This window comes from Lissotriton vulgaris, chromosome 3_2 (assembly GCF_964263255.1).
Source record: "Lissotriton vulgaris chromosome 3_2, aLisVul1.2, whole genome shotgun sequence".
Lineage (NCBI taxonomy): Eukaryota > Metazoa > Chordata > Amphibia > Caudata > Salamandridae > Lissotriton > Lissotriton vulgaris.
The window spans coordinates 158,450,876-158,478,057 of record NC_141690.1 but is presented as its reverse complement, the minus strand read 5'-3'; the positions used below and the strand labels follow the sequence as shown (position 1 = coordinate 158,478,057).

The 27,182-nt window shown below is 41.8% G+C and overlaps 1 protein-coding gene across 5 annotated transcripts in view; it reads right to left on the bottom strand.

The window, feature by feature from the left end:
• Positions 1–27,182, bottom strand: part of SORCS2 (sortilin related VPS10 domain containing receptor 2) — a 2,087,100-nt gene that overhangs the window by 587,449 nt on the left and 1,472,469 nt on the right. For all 5 annotated transcript variants that reach the window (XM_086964129.1, XM_086964126.1, XM_086964127.1 and 2 more), the window contains exon 7: positions 15,928–16,046. In XM_086964129.1, coding sequence (XP_086820255.1) covers positions 15,928–16,046 — 119 coding nt within the window. The remainder of the gene's footprint in view (positions 1–15,927; positions 16,047–27,182) is intronic.

Sequence of the window (27,182 nt, the reverse complement as noted above, 5' to 3'; positions counted from 1 at the left end):
GTGTCCATTGTACTATATTTTCCATCAATGAATTTTCCCAAACATAGAACCATGATGAGCCAAAGCAGGAGAGTAAGTACACCTAACACAATCCAAAATTCAATCCATGGTGAAATCAGATATATTTCTATTAGTTGGAGAGAAAGTTCAATTATTTTTTCTTTGAAAGTTTTTGTTACAGGCGTTTCTTCATGCTCACTTGGATCTTCTGAGAAGTCGTTGAAGTTGATGAAGTAGCCGGATGCAGTTCTGTCAATTGTTGGGATTTTTCCCGGATTTTCATTTGCTTTTGCATTTTTCTTTGTTTCATTAGAATTGTCAGAGGCTACATCATTGTAGATTGGTGTTTCTTGACGAAATGTTACTATTTGGGTTTCAAGAGGCACAAGTTCCATGGCATTATTGCATAGTCCTTTTTTATTCACTGCAGCTTTATCAAATTTGATTAGTCTCTCAGCAGGAGCCTCTTGGATTGTAGCAAATTTCGGTATTCTGCTATTTCTTGGGAGTCCACTGGGCCTACTACTTATTAGTGGACACATGATTGTGGTTTTACCAGGTCGATGGATACAACTCGGTTCTCCTTTTTACCAGCAAGGGGTGGTAGTACAACTGATCTAATTCTGCTGATGGCTAAGACAGATACAGCTTTTCTGTAAGAAGGCCCAAATTCCTTCTTCACCGCGATCTTCTCTCTGACAGATCCCCAATCTTTGGAATCCAGACAGGTCTTGCTGGGACTGGTGGTTTTTCTTCAGTGGTTGTCAGCTGTTGTTTCAATTTTATGTTACTCAGGCTTTTTCTTGTTTCATTCAGATCCTGTAAAACAGCCAAACGGTCTTTGATATCAAAGCATTTTTCTTCTACCACTTAAGTGTGACAGTCAAGATCCTGAATTAGCATTCTAGTCCCGAAGAATAGTTCGTATTGAGTGAGACCCTTTAGAGAATTTCTTGGCAGATTATTAAGACTACTTCGGACACTTGTTAAATGTTTGACCCACCCATCACCTGAACCTAATACCCTCACCGTTATAGATTGCTTTATGTCCCGATTTTTTCTTTCCAATACCGCATTTCCCTCAGGATGGAAGGGAAAAGAGTACCGCAATGCGATGCCCATGCTGTTCATGGCCTATTTGTAAGCTCGAGAGCTAAACGTAGGACCCTGATCAGAATGTAGCATGCCAATTTCGTATGTGTCGATACTCGCAAATCTTTTATAACAGTTCTGGCGTCAGCCGAGCGCTGGGGCCACATCCAAATGAATCTCGTGCAGGAATCCACTGTGACCATGATGTAATTATAGTTACCATCCCTTTGTAAGGGACCACAGTGGTCCAGATAAACACATGCTAATGGTTTATCTGAGATTAGAAGGGGCGTCTGTACTGGTCGTTTTACTGTTGATACTTTCATTCTTTGGCATATTTCGCATTCTAGAACATAGTTCTTAGTTTGCTTTCTCATGCCCGGCCACCAATATCTCTGTTTTAATAATGATGTTGTGGCGGAAATACCAGCATGTGCAGAAGCTAGCCCTTCGTGTGCCGCTGTAATAAGTCCTAATCTGTGTTCCATGTTTGGAATTGCTCTATCCCCCACTCCAGGGATTTGAGCAAATGGAACATTATTCGCATCAGTTATGTATGAGTATTTTACTGGAAAGCCTTTCGGGAGTGTATTTATGTCTCTTTTGACTGTAGCACTGACAGCTTGCAGTATATTGCTGTCTATTTTTGTTTTTGATTAGGTGATAGCAGCTACGGAAGCCGTTTGCACCTCTGCCTTCACGGTTTTATCAGCCAATGAATTCCCCGCAACGTGAACGCCATCACGTTGATGACTCAGTGTATGTATCACGTGAGTCTTTTGTAGTTCTTTCTGTAAAAGAACTACTTGTTCCCAAAGCGTTTTATGCTTGATTGTGCCACCTTTTGCATCTTTGAAGCCATTTTGAACCCAGTTCTGCAAGTATTCATTATAAGACTGTACGCAGTAATAGTGTACTATTAGTGTGGGAAATTCGCGATCGGTATTTTCAAGCGCCATCTTAAATGCTAATAGCTCAGCTCGCTGAGCTGTACAATCTCCTAGAGATTGAGTTTTAGTGACCATTGGTCTAAATTTCCCTCCGTGCCAACGACCTTTAACGATCGCGCATGCAGCACTATATGCTTGTTTACCCCCAACTGCGGGTTGTGCTGATCCATCTGTATATACTATACAGCCGTAATGTTCCAGAGGCAGTATTTCAGTCGGCAGAGGACATTCATATTTATATTGCAGAAATTCTTGTGTTTTTAACTTAGGATCAAATTTGTATACTACGTCTGTAGCAGCTTGAGAATTAACCCATTGTATCTATCTCGGATGTAATGCTTTTGCATTTGGAATGCTTGCTTTTGTCACTGCTTCTAAAGCAGGTATCGGTGTAATGATTATTATTCGTTTACCTTGTGCTAGGGCTCTTTCTTTTGCTACAGCAGTTTGAACCACGGTTAGAATTTTTTTCTGTAGAGCTGAATTTCATTTCAGCCTTAGTGTACAAATGTGATTTGTAAGCTATAGGTACCGTTTCTCCCTCATTAGAGGTCAGGTATGTGAATCCGCATCTTCCTGGGATCACTCAGATTACAAGATTGCGTGTGTTTTCACGTGTTTGCAATTTTGTTTTAGTTAACATGTCTGTTTGTAATGATCTTAAAATTTCTGTGTGTTTCTGAGTCCAATTTATTGGTTTGAAATCAGGTCTTATTAATTCATAGAGAGGTTTATCTCTCTCTGCATAATTTAGTATGTATGATCTTCCGAAGTTCAGGAAACCTAGTATTGATTGTAAATTCTTCAGCGTTTTTTGTGCTTGAACATTTCTCTAAGAAATTGTCTGCCAGGCTCTTGCCTTCACTTGATAATTCATATCCTAAAAATAGGACAGTTCGATGGGCAATTCGGGACTTTTTAACGTTGAATTTGTAGCCCTCTGAAGCGAACCCAAGTATTATGGTGTTCACTCTTTTTAAGTGAGTCTCCAGGTCATCATCTGTGAGGTAGATGTCATCGACATAGGATAATACCTCATCATCGTAGATTTGTAGTAACTCTGTTACCCTTGCTGAGGATAATCCTGGGCTATTCTTGAATCCCTGTGGGAGTCAACAGAAGTGTTTTTGTGACCCCATTATTGAGAAAGCGGTCAAATACCTGCTTTAAGGTGCAATGTTTTTGACAAAAGAATCCATTAGAGATATCTAATGTCGTTTTATATTTTTTGCGCACAATGTTATTCATTAGTGCTGCACTGTGTGAGTTTTGTACTGCAAATGTTTTACAACAGGAGTTAAGGTGTCTGTAGTCCAAAACTAGACGATATGAATCGTCTGGTTTGGAGACAGGAAACAAAGGATTGTTCATTTGTGAGGTGCATGTTTCAATCACCCCTTGATATTCAAGTTGATCTAAAATCTCCTTGACTTGCTTTTTAGCTTCTTGTTTAACTGGGTACTGCCTTTGTGCAGTGGGTTGATTTTTTAACTGGATTTTGTGGTGGGGTGAATCCTCATCCCATCCTACATGGTTTTTATATAAAGCTGGAGCTTGGGCTACTGCCCATTTTCTTTCAAGTGTATATTTTTTTTGAATTGATATATGATTAGAGAAGGCAGGAATAATTATTTCTTCGCCATGAGGGCACTCCCTGACAAACTCTGGTGGCCAATCTTTTTCAGCTAACAGGATGTCATAGCCTTTCGAAAGGTTATCCCAAAAGAGACTCCTCACTTTCCTCGTCTTGTCACCCTCTATACGTAATGTTATTTCGTATATTTTATGGGGTTTGCTAACCCTGGTATCTGCAGTTTCCTCCTGAATGTATTAATTCGTGTCCACTGTCTCCAGATGATTCATCAGGATCTTGTGAGCTATGGTCACTTCTGCCCCGCTGTCTAGCATTGTCTGGGCCCACTCTCCGTTTTTCAGCTGTGTCCTCAGAATACTCGGCATGTTTAATCTTAATGCTTGCTACCTTCTTTCTTGGATATTGCGATTTAGTACTTTGATGAGCAGGTTCCTTGTCTTTGGACATGACGTGCTCTTCTCTGTGTTCTGATCGTCCTCTCCTTTCCGATTTCTGTGAGGAAGATCGAGAAAGAATGAGTGAGAGTGATCGAGAGGGACGTGTATCAATATCTTGATATCTATCAGGTTTTCTTAATTTATCCCTATCTCTAAGGTTGTATCTTTTTTCAGAGGGCTCCCTTTGGGGAGACTTGTTTCCTCGGTCTGGAGATTTTTCTCTCCATTGAGGAGACCTTCCTCTGGATTGGAATCGTTTTTCCCTGGGAGTGGACTGTTTATTACCCTCCCAGCTCCTTTTTGGAATATTCAGATCATTTTTATTAAAGGTTTGTTCAGGATTTTCAGTTAGTTGGGGGTTTTGCCGGATTCCCACCCAAACTATCTCTCCCTAGTTCTTCATAGGATTTTTCTATGATTCTGGCAAGTTCAAATGGTTGTTCTGCTATATCTGTCTCCTTTAATTTCTGGCGGATCGCCACATATGCTGCTAATTGAACTAATTCTCTGTATGCCTTTGTTCAGTTCAAAAGCTTTTTATTCGATTTGTACATACAAATCATACAAGCAAAAACACAATTGAAATATTAAAATCACAAAATAATCTTTCCTAGAAAAGGGAAAAAAGCTAAAGTGCAGTAAGTGGAAGGTATTCATGCCTCTATAGGTCAAACATATTCTTATAAAATACACGACGTTCTTACATGGACTAACTGGGAATCAGTAGAAATTACTTACTAGGCCTTTGCTGGGAACTGTATATTAAAATTGTTAAATAATCATTCAATACTGTGGGGCATTACATAAATACCTTAATACAGACATTGATATAAAAATCAAGGAAAAATAAAACAAATATATACAGACAGGGATAATAACATTAATTTCATCATGAATAAACCCTGGCAGCTGTATAGCACAAGTACAGACAGGTCAGTAAACAACATTAAAGTACAATACTTTTCCTGGCAGCTGTACATTTTAAAATAAAAGTAGCCAAGAAGAAACAAATCTCCTCGTTCACTAGTAAGGATAAAAATATCAATGCAGTTTGTGTGGTACAGATGTTATATTTGATAAAAATTGGTTTGAGGTATTTAAGCCTAAAATACTTATAAAATTTACAAAAAAGTAAAAAATGGCAACTACTCTGACGAGAAGTACCGTCACACGGACAGGGTGTGTTTGAACTAGTCTTTGTGTTTGGAAAAGCAACCAAGTGGTGTACAATACCCAATCTGACCCGTGTTAAAACATACTGGTGGGAAGGGCGGGTCACAAATACAAGATATGATTGCAGTCCAGAAGCTAAGTTTAGATCTTTGTAAAATTTCAAAGTAGCAAGATTTCCAACAGCTTTGTCTCGCTCAGCCTTACGAAAATTAAGGAACGTTATCTTAATTTCTTTTTTTGAAATGGATACAACCTTTTCTGGTTTACGGAACACATTAATGTTAAACAAAAGTAGATACCAATGATGGATGTATCTTAACCATAATACCCGTGAGGAGTGATCCAAACCTATACAGTCAACGATAATATCCTGAGTGAATCGGGTCTCCGGCTTAGCCCAAATAGATCGCCACAATAAAAGTGGCCGAACTGCTGCTAAGTCAGAGATGTACTCGATCCCAACTTCGTCATGGATCAGCTGTATGGAGGCGGAAGGGGGAGCACATAATAGTCTCCTTAAGAACTTATTTTCCTCCTTCTGCAAGAGAATACCCTCACAGTGACCCCACACCCCTGCCCCATACAGAGCAGAGGAAACACAGCATACATTATATATGTTCATCATATCATAGATACTTCGTGAGCCAAGTTTAGAGGCAAAACGAAAGATGCTACTAGTGGACCGTAACATTTTTATTTTTACAGCATCAAATTCCGCATTCCAGGACCCACTGTTACTATATGTAATTCCCAAATAACAGAAAGATTTAACAGAGGTCAGCTTTTCTTTATCTAGGAAGAAAGTATGTTTTACCTGCCTGGCTGCCTGCCCACATGACATTACATATGTCTTAGTTTTATTCACACGAAGCTGCCTAGCTTGTATAAACTGCGTGAAGTTATCAATAAGGCGCTGTAGGCCCAACTGTGTTCGAGATAAAAGAACAGCGTCATCCGCATAAAGTAACAGCGGAACAGGTTTACCACCGCCTTTGTTAATTCTTTCAGTTTAACTAGGAGTTCTTTGCTTGACATTGTTTCGATGTCTGGGTGTGTTGCGTAACTGGCTAGAACCGGCCCGTTGCTCCCGGTCTACCTAGTGGACCGTGCCTGGTGATGTGATTATTATGTTTTAGGGCGCCATTAAACCAGAGCAGGTGCTCTTGGTAATTTAGTGGGATTTCAACGTCCTCGAAAGGAGTGTATATATCCGGAGGTTCCTCTATTTTGTAATAGTGGAATTCTTTTGTTATAGGGTTTGCTGCTGGAAAGTGTATCCATGAATAGAATACCTCTGTCTGCCGATATTCATGGGCCTCTACCACAAATATGACTGTACCACCACGTGATGTCAGTCCATTTTTTATAAGTTTAAGAGTTATAGTTCTGCTTACGTTTTCCGGGATGCTGATTGCATCTTGTTCGTTATCATTAAACCCTGTAAGATCTGCACCTGGTTGATTCACATTTACTGTGACATCACCGGCTTTGTTGTTGTTGCCATGTTCTGACATTGTTAAATGAGAGTTTTTGTTGCAGATCAAGTTTCAAGGAAACAAAGATTAGGTGCACAATATTTTTGGAACACTGTATCCTTCAACGTTGACTAAACCAAAAACTATTACATTGGAATCTCTCCCTACTAAGTTCCGGCGGATATTAACCTTTCGCCCACTCCAGACGTCTTTTGGAGTTTTTACGGAGAAAGGGTTCTGTGTGAACAGGCACGACTGAGTTACTCTAGTGTCTTGCGTTAGATTATCCCCTTACCAAACGTTGGGTGCCATGGAGTGTAATTCCTATTTTCCCAAAAGGCTCTGCACATTGGAATAACATAGACAGCAGTGTAGACGTAGGACTGAGGTCATCTAGGTCTCTACTGACTATGTTAGACTTAATTTAGGTTTGCCAGCTAGCTCAGAGGTCACTAGAAACTTTCTCGAATGAAAAGGGGAGGGGTTAACTTCCCTGATTCAGACAAGAAGGGATTCAGTTTCTGACAACCGTAAACATGACAACTTTACTCCCTCAGAATAAAGAGTGTGAAAACAATAGACGGCTATTTCACTCAGTCAATCGTGCACATTTAGTTTCACCAGAGTGCAGAGAAATAGAGAGACGGGCATTTTCAATAAAAAGGTGTTATTTTATTGAGCAGTCTTCTTTTTCATGCAAGAGAAATGAATTGCCACAATTGCAATACTTATTATGAAGTAAAGTGCGTACAGTAAAAGTAGTATTACGAAATAATATTGTAAAAGCATAGATATGGTTTCTTAGCCATATGATACTTAAAATAGATAAAATATATATACATACATAAAACCATTGACTAACATACTCAACTGGTGCTTCTAACTACGCCTACCCCGATGTACCTGACCTAAGCATAATACTTGGGAAGAAGTAAGTAAGTAGCAGTTTAAGTTAAGTTGGTTAAGATTGTTTTTGCCAAGGATCTGATTCAAGAATTCTCTTTAAGGGTTTAGTCAGCTCCGTACCTTAGTAATAGAATGTGGGAGGTCTGGTATCTCTTTCTTCGGGACTCGAACTCCCAGCAACCCGCAAGGGTGACTCGGGAACACCAGAGCTGGATTTTCTCGGCGTGAGAAAAAGTAGCTTCTCCAGTGTGTCAAAGGGGAGGGGCGGCTTCCGTGGGCTCTCGCATCAGCTGGGCTCTCGGGCGAGTAGATAGCCGCTCTGCTCCAAACCACTGTGTGTATGTTTAAGGCAACCGTTGGTATTTTATACCTGAAAGGTGTCGGGTTTGACATAAGGTTGGACATAAGACATCACTAAGAACTAACAGTTCTTGCTGGACTCCAGGAGTTCTTGTTCAAATCAAAACAAAAGCAGGGGGGGGGGGGAATTTCCCGGGCTGCTGGAGGCTTGGTTTGTTTAAAGAACGCGTTGTGCTTTCTAGGAGTCGATGGGAGTAGCCGTGCTGTGCTTTGGACTGCATGGGCTATTACTGAATATGGATATGATTCCTATGACTTTGCAAGGATATTATTGATTATAACCGCACAAGGGTATGAATCGGGAATATCGAACTAGGGTCCTAGATAGAAATACAACAGTACCAGCGATTCGGCGTGCCCGGTGCGGGGGCGCTCATTCAGACGTCTGGCTCCACAGCTGTGGAACGCCTTGCCTCTATCTTTGAGATCTACTGGCAATCTGCAAGCTTTCCGGAAGGACCTTAAAACTCTGCTCTTTGTTCAGTAGGTGCTCTATTTTGCCCTCACCTTTTGTACCGTCCGAGGGTTTTTGAAGCGCCGGGACACTCCTCGGAGTACCTGAGTGCTATATAAAACGCCCCAAGAAAACAAAAGAAGAATTATTGCACTGTTAGTCTGAGAAGAATAGGACACGTTACAACGCATGTCTTTACAACATGGTTTTTACATTGCAACATCCATTAAAACAGATAATTTTACAAAGTGTGCCATTACAACGCACACCATTACAAAATATAATACTTTTAGAGCAACAGTAGGGTAAGTGTTGGATAGTGTAGGGGTAAAAATTACTATTCCCCATTACTTCCCTTATAATGCGTTGTAATGGCATGCGTTGTAGTGACATGTGTTCTAATGGCATGTGTTGTAGTGACATGCGTGGTAATGGCTGCTTTGTAAATGTAGTGTGTTGTAATGACTGTGTTGTTATGGTTGTTTCCCGTCTGAGAAAAACATTGCCTGATTTATATGTGGAGTCATGTAATGCTTTTAGGGACATCAACGCTTGAAAAATTACACAATTATATGTAGGGGGTTAGAAAAACAATACATCTAATTTTACAGAACCCTATTCCACAAACACACAAAAATATCAAGTGAAATGTATTTTGACACAAATGTTCTATGAAATGCCATGGTATTCTAAGTAACACTGTTTTTCCCAGGATGAAAAGCTAAAATGCCTCTAATTGGAGCAGGGAACCAAATCATCCAAAGTGCATATTGTGGACTAATTTTATTTTTGCATGTTATACAAGATGTATGATATTGGCAAACAATAGAATTCTTTGGTATCCTCTGCGTTCACCTAAACCGAAAGTGTCACTATGGGGACACTTCTGTATCATAGGACCTAAGCCACAATGTTATTGCAGGAGTGAGTTCAACTTACAGATGCAGGCAACTATAGTTAGGATTGAAAATGCAGGTTTTGTCTTTACAAAATCTAATTTAGCATTTGTAAATCTATTTACACATACTCAGTATTACTAGTGCTGTTTAATATTACATGTGAATGAGTCAGATTTCAAGACAGTTTGAGCACCACAGTGCATGGATACCTTTGGAAATATGAAGGTATCTGAAGGATAGCTTTTCTCATTTTTTACTGGAACAAATATGCATGTGAATATTTCCTCAGACATAGGAATTCTAAAACATATTTCAGGCGTGCTGCTGGAAAAACTCAGAGTATTGTAGTTTTAGAGGTACTCTAGGAAAAAATTCTGAAATGCAGAACAGTGATGTGCTTTTGGTATTTCTTTCTGAATTTGGTCCAGTGGCTTCTGTTAATTTTGAAAATGCTTTAAAAAGTAAGAAATGGGTATCCATGTATTTAGATGTTTACATATGGGGATTTGTCTTGTCACTAAAACATGTAAGGACTTTGTCGAAAATAAAGCTGTAGTGAGGACTGATTTTCTGGATCTGGAATATATTTTGGCTGTTTTTCCTAATATTAGAAACTAAGGGTCAGATGTTCGACCGACCAATTTGCCAATCGCAAATTGCATCACATTTGCGACTCAGAAATTAGGATTCACAACAGTCTCAGACACTGTTTGCGATTCCTAATCGGGTCGCAAATTGAATGCCTCAATAATATTAATGAGGCAGGTGCCATTTGCAACCCCATTAGGAATGGCTAGCACTCACACGAATGGCGGCCTGCTGGGGTCTGCTTTTTTAATAAGCAGTTTTTTTTAGGTCGAGCCTATAGCAGGAGCACGCATGCACTGCTCGCTTTGCGAGGCATGCAGTATTCAGTATGGCGTGGAAGCTTCGTGGAAGCTATGCCCCCTCTCCGCCCATCTTTTTCATTGGTTTGGGTCCTAAATGCTGCCTTCGATTGGTTTTAGGCCTTTTAGTCCCTCATCATGACGGCCATGTCATCATTAGTATCCTTCCATGGCTACTGGCCCCTTTACTTCAAAGACTATTTTCTTCTTGTGCCCCCCTCCCACAGTCTGTGAGTTCTGGACCCCCACTCCCCTCACTGCACTCCCGTTCATGCCTTATCACATGCCGCAGTCCTGTTTCCAATGCAATAGGTCTCTCGTAAATGTGAGTCCTATTGCATTGCAAATGCTTGTTTTAAAATACAGGCCGTTTTCTTTAAAGGAAAGCAAGATGCATTTAAAAGAGAAAAATGAAACTTTTCAGTTTCATTTTTTGAAGGGCAGGCAGTGGTCCCTAGTACCACTGTGTGCTCTTAAAAAATATTTTGAGAGCAACTCACAAAGGGGGAGGGGTCCCCTTGGGGACCCCTTCCCGTTTGCGAGTGGTTTACCACCTTTCAGTGAAGGGTGGTAAACTGCAACTGCCAGTCATTCATGGCTTCAGGAGTCGCTATTAGGAAGGGATGTCCTTGGAATGCCCCTTCCTAATAGTGAGTCAATAATCCTATTTTGCGAGTTGAAAAATAGGATTAGTACATGGGCCACACGTTTTTTGCGGTCACAAACAGGTCTAAAACCCAATTGAACCCGCAAAAAAAGTTAATACATCTGGCCATACATGTTTTGTTCTGGTGTATTATCAAGATTGGTGTGTGATAGGTTGTATCAAGAATGTTTTATCTGCAGTCACTACATTTAAGCGTAGGTGGTGAAAATGGCCATATCTAACTGCTTGCATCATTGATAGTACATTTTCTGAAATCTGTGAGTTTTTGTTGTCTGCGACTTGCCCAGGAATCGAGTGAATGAAAATTCAGGAAAAAAAAGTTTAATAGGCACATGCATCAATGTTGGCTTTTGCGATTTCTTAATTGCGATTTTTAAGGAATCGCAATTACGGAATAGCAAAAGCCTATGCATGTAGAAATTCCTTAAATAATAGCGATTTCTAAACATTCCTTAATTGAGATTCGCAAATTGCGAATCGCAATTAAGGAACACCTCCCCATTCATTCATATGGGATAGAGGCCCATAGGAAGGAATGGGAAGACATTCTCAATTTGCGAATCTCAATTAGAGAATTGCAAATTGAGAATGCAATTTCAAGGGTGCCAGGGTGTCAAAAGGACACCCCGTTGCACCCCTGAAATCTGCATATGAGTACATCTTGCACACACACATGCCCCATATGTGATTGCTTAATGCAATCGCAATTTGAGAACTCGCAATTAATTGCGAATTCTCAAATTGCAAGGGCCTGGACCCTAGATGCATCGCAAAAGCTAATTTTGCGATCGCAAACGGATGATTTTTGCGAATTGCACCGTTTGCGATCGAAAAAGGTTTTGATGCATGTGCCTGTATGTGTCCTTCCTCTTCCCAAAAAGACTTAACATTGCACTGACATCACTGGTAATAGAAGTCACAGCAAATTTTGGTACGCAAGGATGTCTAAAGGAATGTTTTTCAATTACAGCATACCAATATCATCATTAATTAATACAAAGTACCTCCAAAGCAAATATTTAAAGATTGATTGCAAGATTAAATCATTCTTACACATATTAATTTTTAAATTGAAAAAGTTTATTTGTGAGAAATCTGGGTCAGTAGCACTCCCCAGTCCTCAAGACAGAGTACAACACCTTCTTACAGCCCCCAGACTCCAAGGTTCACTGGCCACTTGCAGGGCTCCTATGTTATTTTAGGAGTCTAGGGTACCCTTTTCCTAGAGCACCTGGATTCAATCTTTTACAGGGTCCCCAGTAAGACCACTTCTACAGTCCCCCAGAGGTAGAGAGGAGGCCAGTGTCATTGGTCTAGAAGACAGAATCCTCATATCCCTAATTGAAACAAGCCTGGAGTCCCCATCGGGCAGAGACATGTCCGCACAATAGGATTTTACTACTACATCTGTAGTTCTGTCTTGTCACAAAATGTCACCATTGTGGAGAAGTTTAAAAGTGGAGAGTTATAGATGATTGGCGTCTTTGCTAATCCAAAAACATCATATCACTCCACCAACCCCAACAGACATTTCGGAGGAGCAGCTTACAGGCTGTGCCCAGCACATAAGACTTTTGCTTATAAAGCATTTCAATCATTATTAAACAGCTCATATGTCACCAGAAACAGGCACCCAATTGACCTTTAAGTTCTGTACCAAACATATGTGTTCATGTTGACTTACATTTGCCTGTGTTAAAGCTTTAAAACGCCAAACATTCTGTATTAGAGGCTTATTTCCAGATCGAGGTGGTTGCCTAAGAACCTTGAACACCCTATTAAGCAAAGTCCATTCACGGCAAAATTCCTGATTAAAAGCTCCAGCTCAAAGTGACCTAAAATGCCAGCAAAACTCTCTTGAGGTCACTCTGACTGTGGCCGTGGAGACATATGGTGTGTCAAAAAATCAATGGTGGAGCTTCAAGGGACTTATGGGGAGGCACCACTGCTCTTCAGTGGCACACAGTACTCTTTTACTCCTCCTGCAGTGCTCCTGTGCAGTGTTTAATTTGTAGTAAAACAACAAAGTGCCAGGACTCTCCTCAGGAGGCCACTGCAGCTTTCACACACATGCCCCTGCCATCCTGCCAATGATAGTGACAACACAACTACTAACCATCACACTCCTACACGAGTGACAATTCAGACAATTTCAGGCCACTAAACCTATAAGAATGGCTTGGGCAGCAGGTAATAGTCATTTTTAATGTATATAGAATTGATAATTAACTATTGTTGTGGCCATTTCTAAATTAGCCAGACAGCGCCACCTTGTGACAGACTCACAAGCTCCAGTATTGGCAATTAAGTGCCGGTGCAGAGCAACTCAAACCACTGGCTCAAATTAAGCACTGCCTATCCTCCTGGGACACTCAGAAGGATATCTGTTAGAAATTGGGTTACTGATTGATTGAGGTGTGAGCCCTGGTCAAGCAGCAACCACAATGCTAGTCATGGTGATCTAAAAACAACCCCAAATTAACCTGTGTTCAACCTCCTGGTAACTTGCCACAGAAGTCAAGTTTAACTTAGAGGCAAGGTGTAAAGTATTTGTGCAACACTTCAAGCAGTAAACAGGTGAAAACACAATACAGAAAAGGACACCACACCATGTTAGACAAATGGAGCTGAATCCAATAAATAAATACAAAAACAAAACAACAGAAATTCAATTGGTAGAGTCCGAGATATTTCTTTTTAAAGTGTTTAGAGTAAATAGCACCAAAAGGAGTAATTGGTACACTGTGGATATCTGGTTGTGCCAGACCGGAGCAAGGTCACAAGTTCAGGCTGAGCACGATGGAGTTAGGCCCGCTCAACAAAAGTACAAATAATCCAGCTTTGCGGAGCGTTGCATGGATAAACGTTGAAGATGCCTCATGTAGCTGAAGCAATGCCTTTGAAGTGCGCAGATCCCCTGCCTTGGCTCCAGAATAACGACAGGGGGTACGCATCCCTTTGTGTGGAAACAGGACACAGCATCATCCCTCTTCACTGAATCAGATCAAACAAAGCTCAACTAACAAAACCTAAACTCTGGAAAAGGTACATACAGAGTGTCAACCTCAGTGAATTGACAGCTCTACGTAATAACATCTTTCTACCTCCTGGAGACATGTCAGATGTTCATGATCTCACAAATCACTACACGTATTCCATGGAGAATATTCTAAACCTGATCACTCCGTTTCAGCTAAAAAGACTGTCCACCAAAGACTCCAAACCATGGTATAACGGAAGCCTGAATACAGAAAGACACACCCTGGGATTTGCTGAATGACTGTGGAGATCATCACCTAACCTTGAACACACTTAAACATTTGAGATCACTAAGGAACAGATACTACAAACGCATTAGAAGTTCAAAATCACATTTCTTCAGAAACCAACCAGAGCGGCTTGTACCTATCCTGGTGTCTGTTCTGTTGGGGGCCGTTTATGTGCAAACTGTTATTCTTTTCTTTGATGCGACGCATCAACTATTTGCTAGGTGACACTGCTGTCGCTCCTTCACTGCCACAGCAGTATCTCTCAAACTAAGGGCTGGAGCTACAGACGGGGGCTGGCGATGCACGGTGTCTCGTTTCACAAGGTTAACCCTAGTTGGGCCGCTGCATCGAGTTACTTCGTTAGGTGGCGCTTCGCTACCCACATGGGCGCTGCAGGTGTGGGCAGTGGTCCTTGCATCTTTCAGTGAGGGTCGGCAGCATTTATTTATGTATTTATTTATGCATTTTTATATAGCGCGGACTTTACCCAAAGGTGTCAGAGCGCTTCACAATAGGACAGTAGCGTTACAAGAGGAGAAAATTACAAGTGGGCATGTTACAAAAGCGAACATTACATTACATGAGGCAAAGGTGACAACTGTGCACCTCGAACACAGTGCTGGCTGCAGCACATATGCGGATTCCTCTCCCTCGCCTGCTGCACACAGTCACTGTGCTCACCTCATGCCCAGCTGATAATCGGACACTGCCCCAGGTCCGCCACTACCTTAAAGGTCTTGTGGCATGCTCACGGCACGTAGGCAGAAGGAGAGCATGGAGGCTGGACACCATTAACCTCACTCGCTCACAATGTCCAGCATTAGTTGCTGCCTAGCAAACAGCAGGTATGGGGGTACCTCGTGCTATACCGCCCTCCCCACCCCATGAGGAACAGCAGAGATACTGGCTGCAAGCACGCGGTGTCAGACCCTTCGTCACTATTGTAGGGTCTTGGGCTCTAGGACCGCATACAGCATAAAAGACAACACACACACAGGGTTACTGTCAGGGCACAGGTCGTAAAAAAAGAAGTAGGGGGCGCTGTCACCGGAAGTGACGTCAAGACAGGAAGTGACGTCACGAAAGGTGCCGAGCTCCTCGTCCCAGAGAGGCCAAAAAGTGAAGTCCAGCTGTTTGGCAGGGGGGACGGCGTCCCCCCGGTAAAATAAGTGGGGGGACGCCATCCACCCACGTGGTACCCCGACTCGAGCCCTGGTTACTGTACCTACAACTGACCCAGGGCAGGTGCGCCCAGCCCCTTTTATTGTAAGGGTCACCTAACCGTTGATGCCTGTGATGGATGGATGTGGGGTGAGTGTGGAAGCCAGCCCTAGGGGAGCGGCCAATGACACAGTACATTGCTGGAACACTAGAACGTGTCCTGCAGGACACTACACACAGGTTAAGAATCACTGCTCTAGACTTGTATGTTTTATCCTCTGAAACTTGGAACTGCCACCAAATTATTATTATTTTGAATCTTCTGCACACCATCTTGCCCTGTTGCTTAATTGATCAGAAAGACAACTTGCACTAGCTGCATACGAGGCTTTATACTGGTAAAAGCTCTTCATATTGGAGGGGTATAGACAGATCTGAATCCCTGGAAAATGCATATCAACCAAACAACCAGCTATACATGCCCCAGGGAGATGTTCTGCCATGCAAGGAGAGAGTAGTGAAACACCAAGTTGACAACATTTTCTGCTGTACATTAGGTGTGGCTATGATTCTTCGTACACAGCAATAGAAACAAAATCTTACCTTCAGAAAGACATAATCGTCCTGCACTGTTAGAGAATTTTGGTCCATCGAGCCAGAGAACGGAAGTGCCAAGGTTTTATCCGAGCAGTTCTGGATCGGACAGACGACGTAACGAAAACCTGAGTGGTGTAAAGACAAGAGTGGGTTCAAGTCTTGGCAGACCATTTAAAACTCTGCTTCCAAATGCTATTAATAACAATAGTGTATATATATTTTGCAATAATAATCATATTTTTATCCGCACATTTTTGATCTTGAGTGAATTGATTTATTTTAATTTATATATCGTTGCAATTTCCTCAGCTAGTGATATTAAAGAAAACATGGCGCATTATGTTTTTTCGATATTGTATAATAGGCTTTTTGAAGAATACAGTGCATTGGTCAAATGGACTCACGAGGAATTGTTTATCCATTCTAATAAGCCAGAGTGACAGTGCTTCTCGCGAACGGTCAGTTGCATTCGCCACCGCAACAGACACATTACTTTCAACGGATCGATGCGTGCCCGAAGCTTTCCCATTTAAATGCGGTGATCGACTCTTGAGACACTGAAAATGGTGTAATCAACAAAGCAAACTCAGTTGTCATTAGCATCAGTTAGGTCATTAATACAACAGGACACCCCTCTCTGATGCTAAAGGTCTGTCCTTTATCCATTAGTGTTCATGGAAGCATTTTTTCTGCCTACAAACCAAACAATGCCCTTCTGGACTGTTTGATGTTCATCAGCAGGCTGCTTTGAAATCTTGCATAAACGGGACAGCGAATTTGCACTTCAAAAGACACTGGAAGGCACAGATCCTACCTTCTCAGAAATTGAGGCCTGGAAACATTGCCGATTAACACTATGGGTAAAAATACACCACGTATCGTAATATTTCTTTTTTTAGTGCAATTTTATATAGCGCAGACTCGACCCAAAGGTATTGAAGTGCTTTACATTAGAAGAATTCGCATGCATTGTTTTGACATGTTAAGATTAAGGGCCATATGTATGAAGCTCAAATGGGTTAGCAAACGCCGAAATTCGCAGAATTTTGGCGTTTGCGAACTCATTTTCGCTAACTGGTATATATGTAGCAAAATTGAGTGCAAAATAAGGAATCGTAAAATTTGCGATTCCTTATTTTGCGATTGTATTTCAGGAATCGCAAATTTTGCAATTCCTTAAATGAAATGCAAGAAGCATTAAAAAAATGCAAATTGGCCTTAAGGAATCGCAAATTACCACCAACTTCAAGTTGGTGGTAATTTGCTAATTCCTTGAAAAATGCACTTTTTTGCATTTTTCAAAGTGCAATGTGAAGCACATACATGCCCTTAGAGCATGCATGTGCGCCACATGTGCACCTATGCTAATTTCAGGGGTGCAACAGGGTGTCCTTTGGACACCCATGCACCCTTGAAATTATTCTCAATTTGCGGTTCTCAAATTGTGAATCGCAAATTGAGAATACCTTTACATTCATTCCTATGGGCCTCCTGGCCCATAGTAATGAATGGGAAATTATTCTTTAATTGCGATTCGCAATTTGCTAATCGCAATTAAGGAATTTTAAGAAATCGCAAAAAAAAATATGATTTTCTACATACATACCAATTTGCAAACCTCAAATAGCGAGTTCTAAAAAAATCGCTATTTGAGATTTGCAAATCTGGATGTTGATACATATGGCCCTAAGTGATTTGCAAGAATCACAGGATGTTAAGCCTACACCGAGGCTCGAACCTGCTTTATCAGTCTCAAGGTCCTTAACTCTTACGATTATGCCACATTCTCTCTCCTCATAACGATAGTTCTGACAAGGCATTAATGCTGGAGGCACGGTGCGGTCATTATATATTAAGGACAGAGGGCACCTCGAACAGGACAGTACAGTTTTTACTACGGTAATCCTTTATGAAGGTTGTGAAGTACACTGCCAGCAGTAAACCGCATAAGGAGAGCAGTTATAGAAGGTTGGAGATGCACCCGCGTTCACTGCTCATCGGCAAAGGCAGACGTAGGCGATGAATGCAATACTGACATTATTAAAAATAGTCCTAAAATGGCAATTATTTTTGTAATCAGTTTTAATTGAGTTTTTATTTATTACACAAACATACAGCACATACACAGAAATAATTGCAATAATCAGCTGGGGACATTATATCGGTGCCAGTCAATGTACCTATACAACTAAATACAGGAGTCGATTGAAGGGGGGTGAGAGGGAACTGGAAGAAGTCCACATTTAGGGTATGGCATTTGGCAAGTGTTCTCACTGGCTAGTGGGTGAGACAATGATACACTGTGTGATAGGGGGAGAGTAGGGGATAGAAGGCACCCCGAGTGCCCACGAAAAACTAATGATGGAATGCGCAGAGTGAATATTACAGAGGAGCGGATACTGTGACCTCCCCAGGGTGCAGGAGCAATTCTGATAATAAAACAAACATTGCTGCAGCAAACTCAAATCCAAACAGTCTTCAATACCTTGCAAAATACTAATGCAACCTCTCCTTAAGTTCAAAACTGCCCCAATTTGCAAACATGTTACACATTTTTTAGCTTCCAAATTCACTAATGGGGGCCACTTTAATTTTGGTGCCAGGCCTATTTTCTGTCCCAGTCTGACACTGATAATATGTACATGGCGTATATGTATTCCTTTTTAGGTCTCGGCTAGTAACGCGCTGAAAGCGCATTCTCGCCGAGAACTATAGTCGGCGTCTCAGCAGTCTGAGAACGCCGAAGTGAGACAAGATCTGGCCACGCGCAGCGTTTCCTCATACGATAACGTTGTGCGCGCGGCCGGGTCTTGTCTCCACAGCATGCATGGCAGACCGGATCGCGTCGCGCGCCTCTCTGGAATGCAGGGGGAGTCTGCAGAGGGGCGCGCGGTGCTGATAGCAGCACTGTCTTTTTTTTCTCAATTATTGTGGCCAGACACAGGCCTCGATAACTGAAAGCATATGTGCGCGTGCACCACTTTGTTACAATAGCGTCTGTCTGGACTGTCTCCCGTGCTCTGTAAGCAATCAGCCCTCTCCAAGTGTTCACTTTGCATAGTAGCATGTAGCACCACTCCCCGTTATGGACAATGTAAATGTAAATGTAAATTGATACTTGTATAGCGCACTACTCACCCGCAAGGGTCTCAAGGCACTTGTACGAATACCGCTGTGGAACCCATCCTGGCTTTCCCTGTGAGGCGTCCACTCCTGGGCACCCCCAAGGTGGAGTCCAGGCATCCTTAGCATTGTGGGGGCCGTTGTGGAGATTAAGCAAGCTATTGCCCAGAGTTGCAGAGTGGGACTCCATGATTGGAATAGGCACCGAGGTGAGAATTATCAGGTCCATCGAATTTTTGAGCCCAAGACCCGCCAAGGCAGGGAATTGAACCCTGGTCCCAGGCTAGACCTCTGCATCAGGGTCTGCCGCTCTAATCATTGAGCCACACTTCTCCACCACAATGAATTCCTAAGTACCAGTCTGCCCCATCTCGCGAAGGGCACTGCCATTGCCGGTGCGGGAAACAGACACTCACAAGATAACACCGTACCACGGATTGCAGAATGTTAAATAGGAACATCTTGCTCACGATGCAACTGCTTTTCTGATTTTCCATGCCTGGTGCATTTGTCATGACCCTTCAAGTTAAATATTACCTCACTCAGCGTGTGCGTTTTACACTCCAGTATCTTCCAGAACGTAAGGTATTTATTTTTAAGACAAGGAAACGAGCTTTGGACGTGGTCTTGGTATAGCGGTTATTGCGCAGGGCTGCTACAGGGAGTAATGTTTGGCTTGTACAGCAATTAAGATAGCTCAGTGGATTAATGTTTCTGAAGCAGGCATCTGCGTGCAATCTGCAAGTCAAAGGTTCCTTCCAGCCCAGGTGCGTTTACACAACCCTAGACTCTTTACCAAGGGGCAGATTCTCAAAGTCGGTTTACTTGAATACATCAAAATAAAGCATTTCAAAGTCTACATGCAAAACCTGGTACGGGGTCGGTTTAGATTTGCCTGTAAAAACGGCACTTAAGAGTGCATAATTTCACCAACATTTGCAGTGATCTCTGCATTCTTGTGGGACAGGCACTTAGAGGGGATGGGGTATGCATTCTCTGAGAGAGTTAGGGGAGGGAAAGAAAGGAAAGACAGCACCCTCGGAGTTATGACTTTGTGGATATTCGCAAAGGATCTCGGGCCATTCCAATTACGCAGTACTGGGGTTAGTGTGGGCAAGGGTGTAGCACAACCCCATGTTATAATTGTAAGTGAGGGATGGAGTGACATAAAATTTGAAACACATTAGGTAAAGAAAAAAAGAAAATCTGCACATTTACTAACTGGTAGCATGCCCTATTAGCACACTTTAAGGAATAAACACAGTTCGAGTCTGGTGGCTGGATGGACTCAAGCATCCATATACAGAGTTAATTTGCGTTTCACTCCATGATCGCAGGTTCTAGTGTCAGCGGGGCCACTCTTGTCTCTCATCATTCGAAAGTAGATACATGACTGCCTTTGAGCTGGATAACAACAAACATCGTAATTCAGTACCAGCATGGCCAGGGAGTGAAAGCACACTTTATCACAGATGTTTAATAGCCTGTACATCTCCAGATGCTAGCTAGGCTTCCGTTCTGTATTTTTTAGGGCTCGCTATTTAGAGTCATGGGTCACACTGACCGTGCTCGCACGAGATAGGTACTTTATAATGAGGTTCTGTAGGAAAGTGATTATACGCCGCAGATCTCTTGTAAGGGAAATGCTTCTCTTTTTTATGCACCATAACAAATGCAAATTATAACTCAGCAATTCAGAGAATCGGCGGTTACATTGTTGTATCAATTTAGAAACTTCATGCTTAAATCACATCGCTCTTTTTAAACCACTCTTCTTTGCATGTGTGAGCTAAGTTTAGCTTTTCTAATCGAGACTGTTTAGACAAGGGGACCTGCTTCAATATTATTGTATCTCATGACTGCTTCAGCCTGGGATTTTCTTTCTAGGTCAGCCGGGGCAAACACACGTAAAGTTGCTCAACTATTAACAAACACTTAACGGAATACTTCAGCCAGATCCATAAGCTTTGTCAGCACACGTGTCCCCCCCCTTTTTAGGTCTCGGCCTAGAGGCTTTCAATACAAAAACATTAAAAAAAAATGTCATTAGCAATGCCAATGGCTCTAACTGTAACAATGCCGAGACCATTGCATTGTAAATGCTTGTTAATAGACTGAGAGTAACCATTAATAGAGCACAATTGTGCTCTTCCACTTGTAGGGGTGCAATATAATCATGAGTAGTTTGCACCTTCACACATAATCTTTTGTTGGGTTAACATTGGCGTATTCGAATGCAATGTAATAACGTGTACAATTAATTAATAGAGGTATTTCGTATACAGTGAAGAAATTAACATTGTAATTGTGTTCTAAGTGATGAAATCTTAATGTTTGTTCCATAAATGACCAATGAGAAATTAATTCACTGACTGTGCAATGCACTGATTTAAACGTGCACAATAATAATGTTCATGTATATGCGTGTACAACGAAGTATCATGGTGATTCTTATGTTACCCAATTTTCTGTAGGCCTCATATGTATTTTTTTCTGGCTCTCTTAAACGAGTTGTTCATAAAGTTCATGTGTATGCAGAATCTTTTCTTTCTCACATTTCTGTTGCAAGTGGAGAAAATCATCTTCGTTAGTTAGAATAACGCTTTTGTTTTAGGAGCTTAGGGAGGAGAGGATATATTTGAACAAGCAGTGCTGATAATGAGACACTGTGTTCTTTCCCAGGCCTTCTCCAGTGAGAATCAAGGTCATCGAGCCAGAGGATGGGAGCATCGAAATCTTATGGAAAGTTACCTACTAGGAGGTGTCTAGCTGGATGGGACAATCGCGTGATGTGATTATGTTTGTGTCCTAAGATTTTGGAGTAGGGGTTAGGGACAGCGCCCCAGGGAATTGTGTTAGGAGAGAAGATCAGATGGAGAGAGAGGGAGCATCCTAGAACGATCTCCGTAGCTATATGCTACTAGATCCATTCAAAGAGAGTGCACTTCTTAGGAAGTCTTCACATGTTGACAACTTTTCCTGAACTTGCCTGCGGAAATGCTAAGTAGGGATGTCACTTTAGTGGTAGTGTAGGGACAGACTAATGCTCTTTACTTACGAACGTCCAATGAAGAACACTCTTGATGTAGGCACAGTTATATTCTGCGTCCTGATTCTAGAACTGGTCACCCTTTGTAGGCTTCACAGACTACATTTTGCCTGTAGGTTTGGCTTTGTATTGGTTCCAATGTATTTCTACACCATCATCTTGAGGTGTTTGTATATCCAATTGTTCTTGGCCTGGTAATAAACTAAACTTAGAACCTGGAGTTGGGGATTCTTTAGAGTCATGGTTTATTGGGATTGTGAAATCTGATTGGACAAAATATTTCTCCCCTCTACACTTTTAAGCAGGAACCAACGATACATCGACCAGGGGTTCCAGAGAAAATCTAGGATATGGAACCCAGCCCATCACCCTTCAAACTCTGCATTTCTATTGAAAGTTATGGTTCAATAGATTCAAATCAACAATTACTTCTTTACTACTCCGAGGAGCTCTGACTTATTCCAAATGCAGGTTAAGAGTGAGAGTGACATGCACCACGGGTGCAGTGATGCTACTAGTAGCTATCATGACTAAAACTCAATTGAGCATTTATATCAGCCGTTGGGGACTACAATGAATTCACAAGTCTGCATTGGCATGCAAAATACATGCCGCTATGTTCACAGACATGTGCTGCATGCCCTATATTTTTTATACATACACTTTATCTTGATTTTCAATATCCATTAAAACCTTTATTCTAAAAGTACTAGTGAAAGTTATAGGCAGTTGTAAAAATTAAAATGTCCTAATGATTTACACACTCCTCTGAAGTTTGAATGCAGCCCCCACACAGCCATACCCCGGTTATATTTTAAATTGTGCTATTCGTTTACAGACAGATTAAACTATATACTGTTCGCCTCTCAGTTCGCTTCCTGTCCTTGGCACTGGCCCTGATGTACTGATGGCGCACACAGCAGATTGGTGTGCACAACAAGCAAAATCGCCTAAGACCGGTGTTAGGATGGTGAGCTTCCCTTTGTGGTGCCTTACTGTGCTAATGACGACAGGTGATCACGGTAAGGACCATGGCCATCGTCTTCACAATAACATACAAAGTCTGAACATATGTGGAATTAATATGCTCTGCCGTCAATCAAGCTCAGCAGCCATCTCTGAAGCAGTACAGCAGACCCCACGAGTGAGCAACAGACTCCACCCCCAACGTGAGCATATCACTAGTAGAAATGTAGCACATAATGGAGAACAATAAAAACAGGAATTGGCGCGTCGTTTTGGCAATGCAGAAACTTTAACAGAATTTAGCTCGTATAAAAATCCAGGGGTCGCAAGTAAAATGCCAAGGGTCGCAAACTTATGATCAGGGGTCGCAGCTGTGAGCTCTGGCGATCATTAAATGATGTCCTGAAAGTAGGGAGGCATTGCTCCATGGGAGCACTGTGCTCATCATTTTCACCCTGGATGCTTGGGATCCCTTCAAGTGTGAACTGGTATTGCACGTATCAGATTAAAATATAAAACAATACTCAATATGCAAGGATTAAATCAAATGAAAAACAAGAGACTCACCATAATCTCTCAGTTACCATTACTATTTTTTCTTTTATTTTCAAAAATCACAAATTAAAAATACATTCTTTTATTTATCAAAATAAGGTATCAAAATATTTAATACATGATGCATCTAATAATCGTTAAAAATACTTAACCTTTCAAAACACACTATTCATTCACTATTAATTTTACTTAGTGAAGGAAAGACTTTAGGGCAAATGGGACATTTTATTCTGTTGTCACTTTGTCTCCAGTATGTGCTTTCATCATTTCAAGTCCTGTCTCACAGTTTGTATTTCTATTTTATTGACAATATACACATAGATTCGTCTTTTAGATTACAATGGTAGATTAAGTTAGAATTTATTAAAAAAAACTACTAACGTATCTGTTGGAGAGGATAAATAAGATCATAAACACTCCTGATGAATATGTCAAAACAAGAAGAACAAACTCCCAACATTTCCAAGAACGTGGGCAACCTCTAATGGTTTTTGGCCAAGCTAAACCAATGGTGGCCACAGCAGATATAACATTACTTTTCAATTGCTTGTCACCGAAAGGGTCCCACCGGGTTTCTACCTCTCACCCACAGTCTCTTTAAACTGTTGATGGAGGCGCTAACGTTAATTCTGAGCTCATCCGACATCCACAATCACATGTATGCGGATGCCTCCCGACTGTACCTGAAAACTCTCCTTCCCTGAAGACATCAAAGCTCACAACTTAACCCTACAAAACAACTGGCTGACATGCAACCATCTCAAACTAAACATTCTCAAAACGGAACGCCTCCTAATCACCCCATCCAAACAGTCACCCGTCATTAACAAATGGATGAAGCAACTAATAGCCTTCATCTGCCTGCCTTAGGTCATTGATTAAGCGAGATCACTAGGAGCTCTCGACAAGAACCTTAACATTCAGAAGCCACCAAAGTAGCGAACCTTCAAATTAACATCTTAAGAAAATTAAAACCTTTCTTACCCCCAAGGACTTCAAATCTGCCATCCACGCCCTAGTGTTTCCCAGCCTGGACTATGGAAGCATAACCCTAGGTGGCCTGCCTAAATCTAAAATGGCTCCCTTAAAGGCCTGCTCAACTCTGCGGCAAGGCTCATCACTGGATCAAAAAGAAACAACCATATCATCCCTGATTTGAAATCCCTCAACTGGCTCCCCTACGAAGCAAGAGTTCTGCTGAAAATTAGATGCACAACCCACAAAGCCCTAAACTTCAATACCCCCAAGTTATCTTGATCAGAGGTTTGACCTCTCGTGGGGCTCTGGATCTTCTACAAGTTCCAGCACTTTACTGCTTGCTAGATTTGTGGTGATTCTCATGCTGTCGTTGAAGGAATAAGGTAACTCACCCCTAATTGGGGAAAAAATACATCACAAGAGATACTCAGTTGTGATACCTCAACCTGCATTTATCTTCTAAAATGTGAAAACATGTATGTGGGTAAAGCTGAACAAAACATCAACTTAAGGCTTAATGAACACAAAATTAACATCAGCAATCATAATGAAAGGTCAGTAGTGGAACACGGCCACAATGAGAGTCAACTAAAACATCAGTTCTTGGAAACACTGGAGAAAAATAACAATAGTTTTTTCCCACAAAGATACTATTTTGGGATTAAAAAAGATTCCTAAGAACTACATAACCATTCTCCCCCTGTTACCTTCAAGGTAACCGCATTTTCTTTGGTTACTGTAAAACCACAAGAGAGGCTTTTGGCATGAGCGTGCTGGGTCCCGGCCCACGGTGCAAATCTTCATAGAGGCGCACAGAGCTGTGTGCTTTTAATCATTTTTTAAAATGCTGAGGGTGCTTTCTTTAGGACCACATAAATCCCGTTCCTTGTCCTTCACTCTCACCCACTGCTAGCACACACCAACACCACCTCCAACAAATAAAGTGGTGAATGATTCAGGTGGGTTGGGGAAGGTGGAGATATTTTTGTGTTCAGCGGCCAGTCACTGCTTTGATGATATCAATCAGGAGCTGGACTGTGAATACAGAAGTTGCTTCCTACTGCCTCATTTTATTCAACAGCCGCAGCGAGAACACCAACTTTCTTTGTGCCCAGGGCTCTCTCCCAGAAAATGCGGCAATGGCTGCCAGACTAGTGCTGTAAGCCATGATTTGTGGTTTACTATTGCATCAAGCAGCCCAGACACTCAACAAAAAAAATCAATAATCAAAATAGGAAACCTTTTAAACGAATGTCCCAGGACCCCTCTGTGTGTGCACTGTATCATTTTGCAGCAAGTGCACAACAATGGCTCAATGATATGGTATTGCAAGTTGACAGATTTTGGGAGGACGCAGATGAGACTAAGATACAAATTAATTTACAACATTTTATGTTATGTTATATTACGGGTTTGTTGAGCGCGACAGCTGCCCCAGCAATGGGGCGTCCCGGCGCTAAGAATCCATAGCACAACCTGCTTGGAGGGGAAGGGGGGGACGGAGGTTTTAAAGGTGGACATGCCTACTTAGGACAAAACAGTACCAATGGACAAATCAGCATGGGTGACAAATTTATTTCGGTCGAGGGTGCTATTCTGGCACAGGCCAAGTCTGACTGTATATATAAGCAGGAGTTTTACAAATCTGATGCACATAAGTACATTTCACGTATCTACGCTCTGAGGTAGAGGAGTGTAAGTGTTTCTCCCATAATAGCTCAGTTTTCAGGCAAGTGACAAAAACAGGGTTGAAACACAAGCCCTCATGGACCAAATTCATCTGGTAAGCTACTGAGCCACTAGACCACTTGTCATTATTTGCAGGGGTAAAAAGCCAATGTTTTATGTTTCTCAATATACTAGAGTATAAGTTGTACCACAGATCTCGCAACACCTAATTTGTTCTATGGAGATAAAAGTCGAGAGGAATCTGGAATGACTGCATGTCCCATTTTGCATAGGGCCCCTGGTGGTGTCCAGCACTACATAGCATGTACATCACTCCCACTTTGCGGGCCACACCTGGGCCAAGCCCAGGCCAAGGGAGGGCCCATCTACGGGTCCACAATCCCAACTCCAAATTGCTTTGAACTTTTATCAGAATTTTCAGAAAATAATTGAGGGTGTAGGCCCGCTAGTCCTTCTGGTGTTCTTAGTCATACAGACTCTACTACTGACACTCGAAATGGCTCCAAGAAGGCACCAAACCTGACCACAGATTGCGCAGCAGATAAGTCATCATTCGCTTTTTGCATCTCATCATGGAATGTTGCAGGAATGCGACAGAGACTGAGTAACTCAGCCTGACTTGACTCTTTTCAAGATCTTGACATTATATGATGTCAAGAGACTTGGTCAATCGACCCTTTCCATGTTGAGGGTTTTAAATCTTATTAGAACATTGGAATGTTGGGAGCTCCATTGAAAACAATGGAGTGCTCTGGGCTTATAATGGCTGGTATAAGCCTGGAGCTTCAACATTCCAATGTTTCTTTGTTCACAGGTGTGGTTGTGAACAAAGGCTTCAGGGAGCCTAAGGGGATTCCAATCCCCTCACGCTTCCAAAAGGCTTTGTTTTTTTATTAGAACA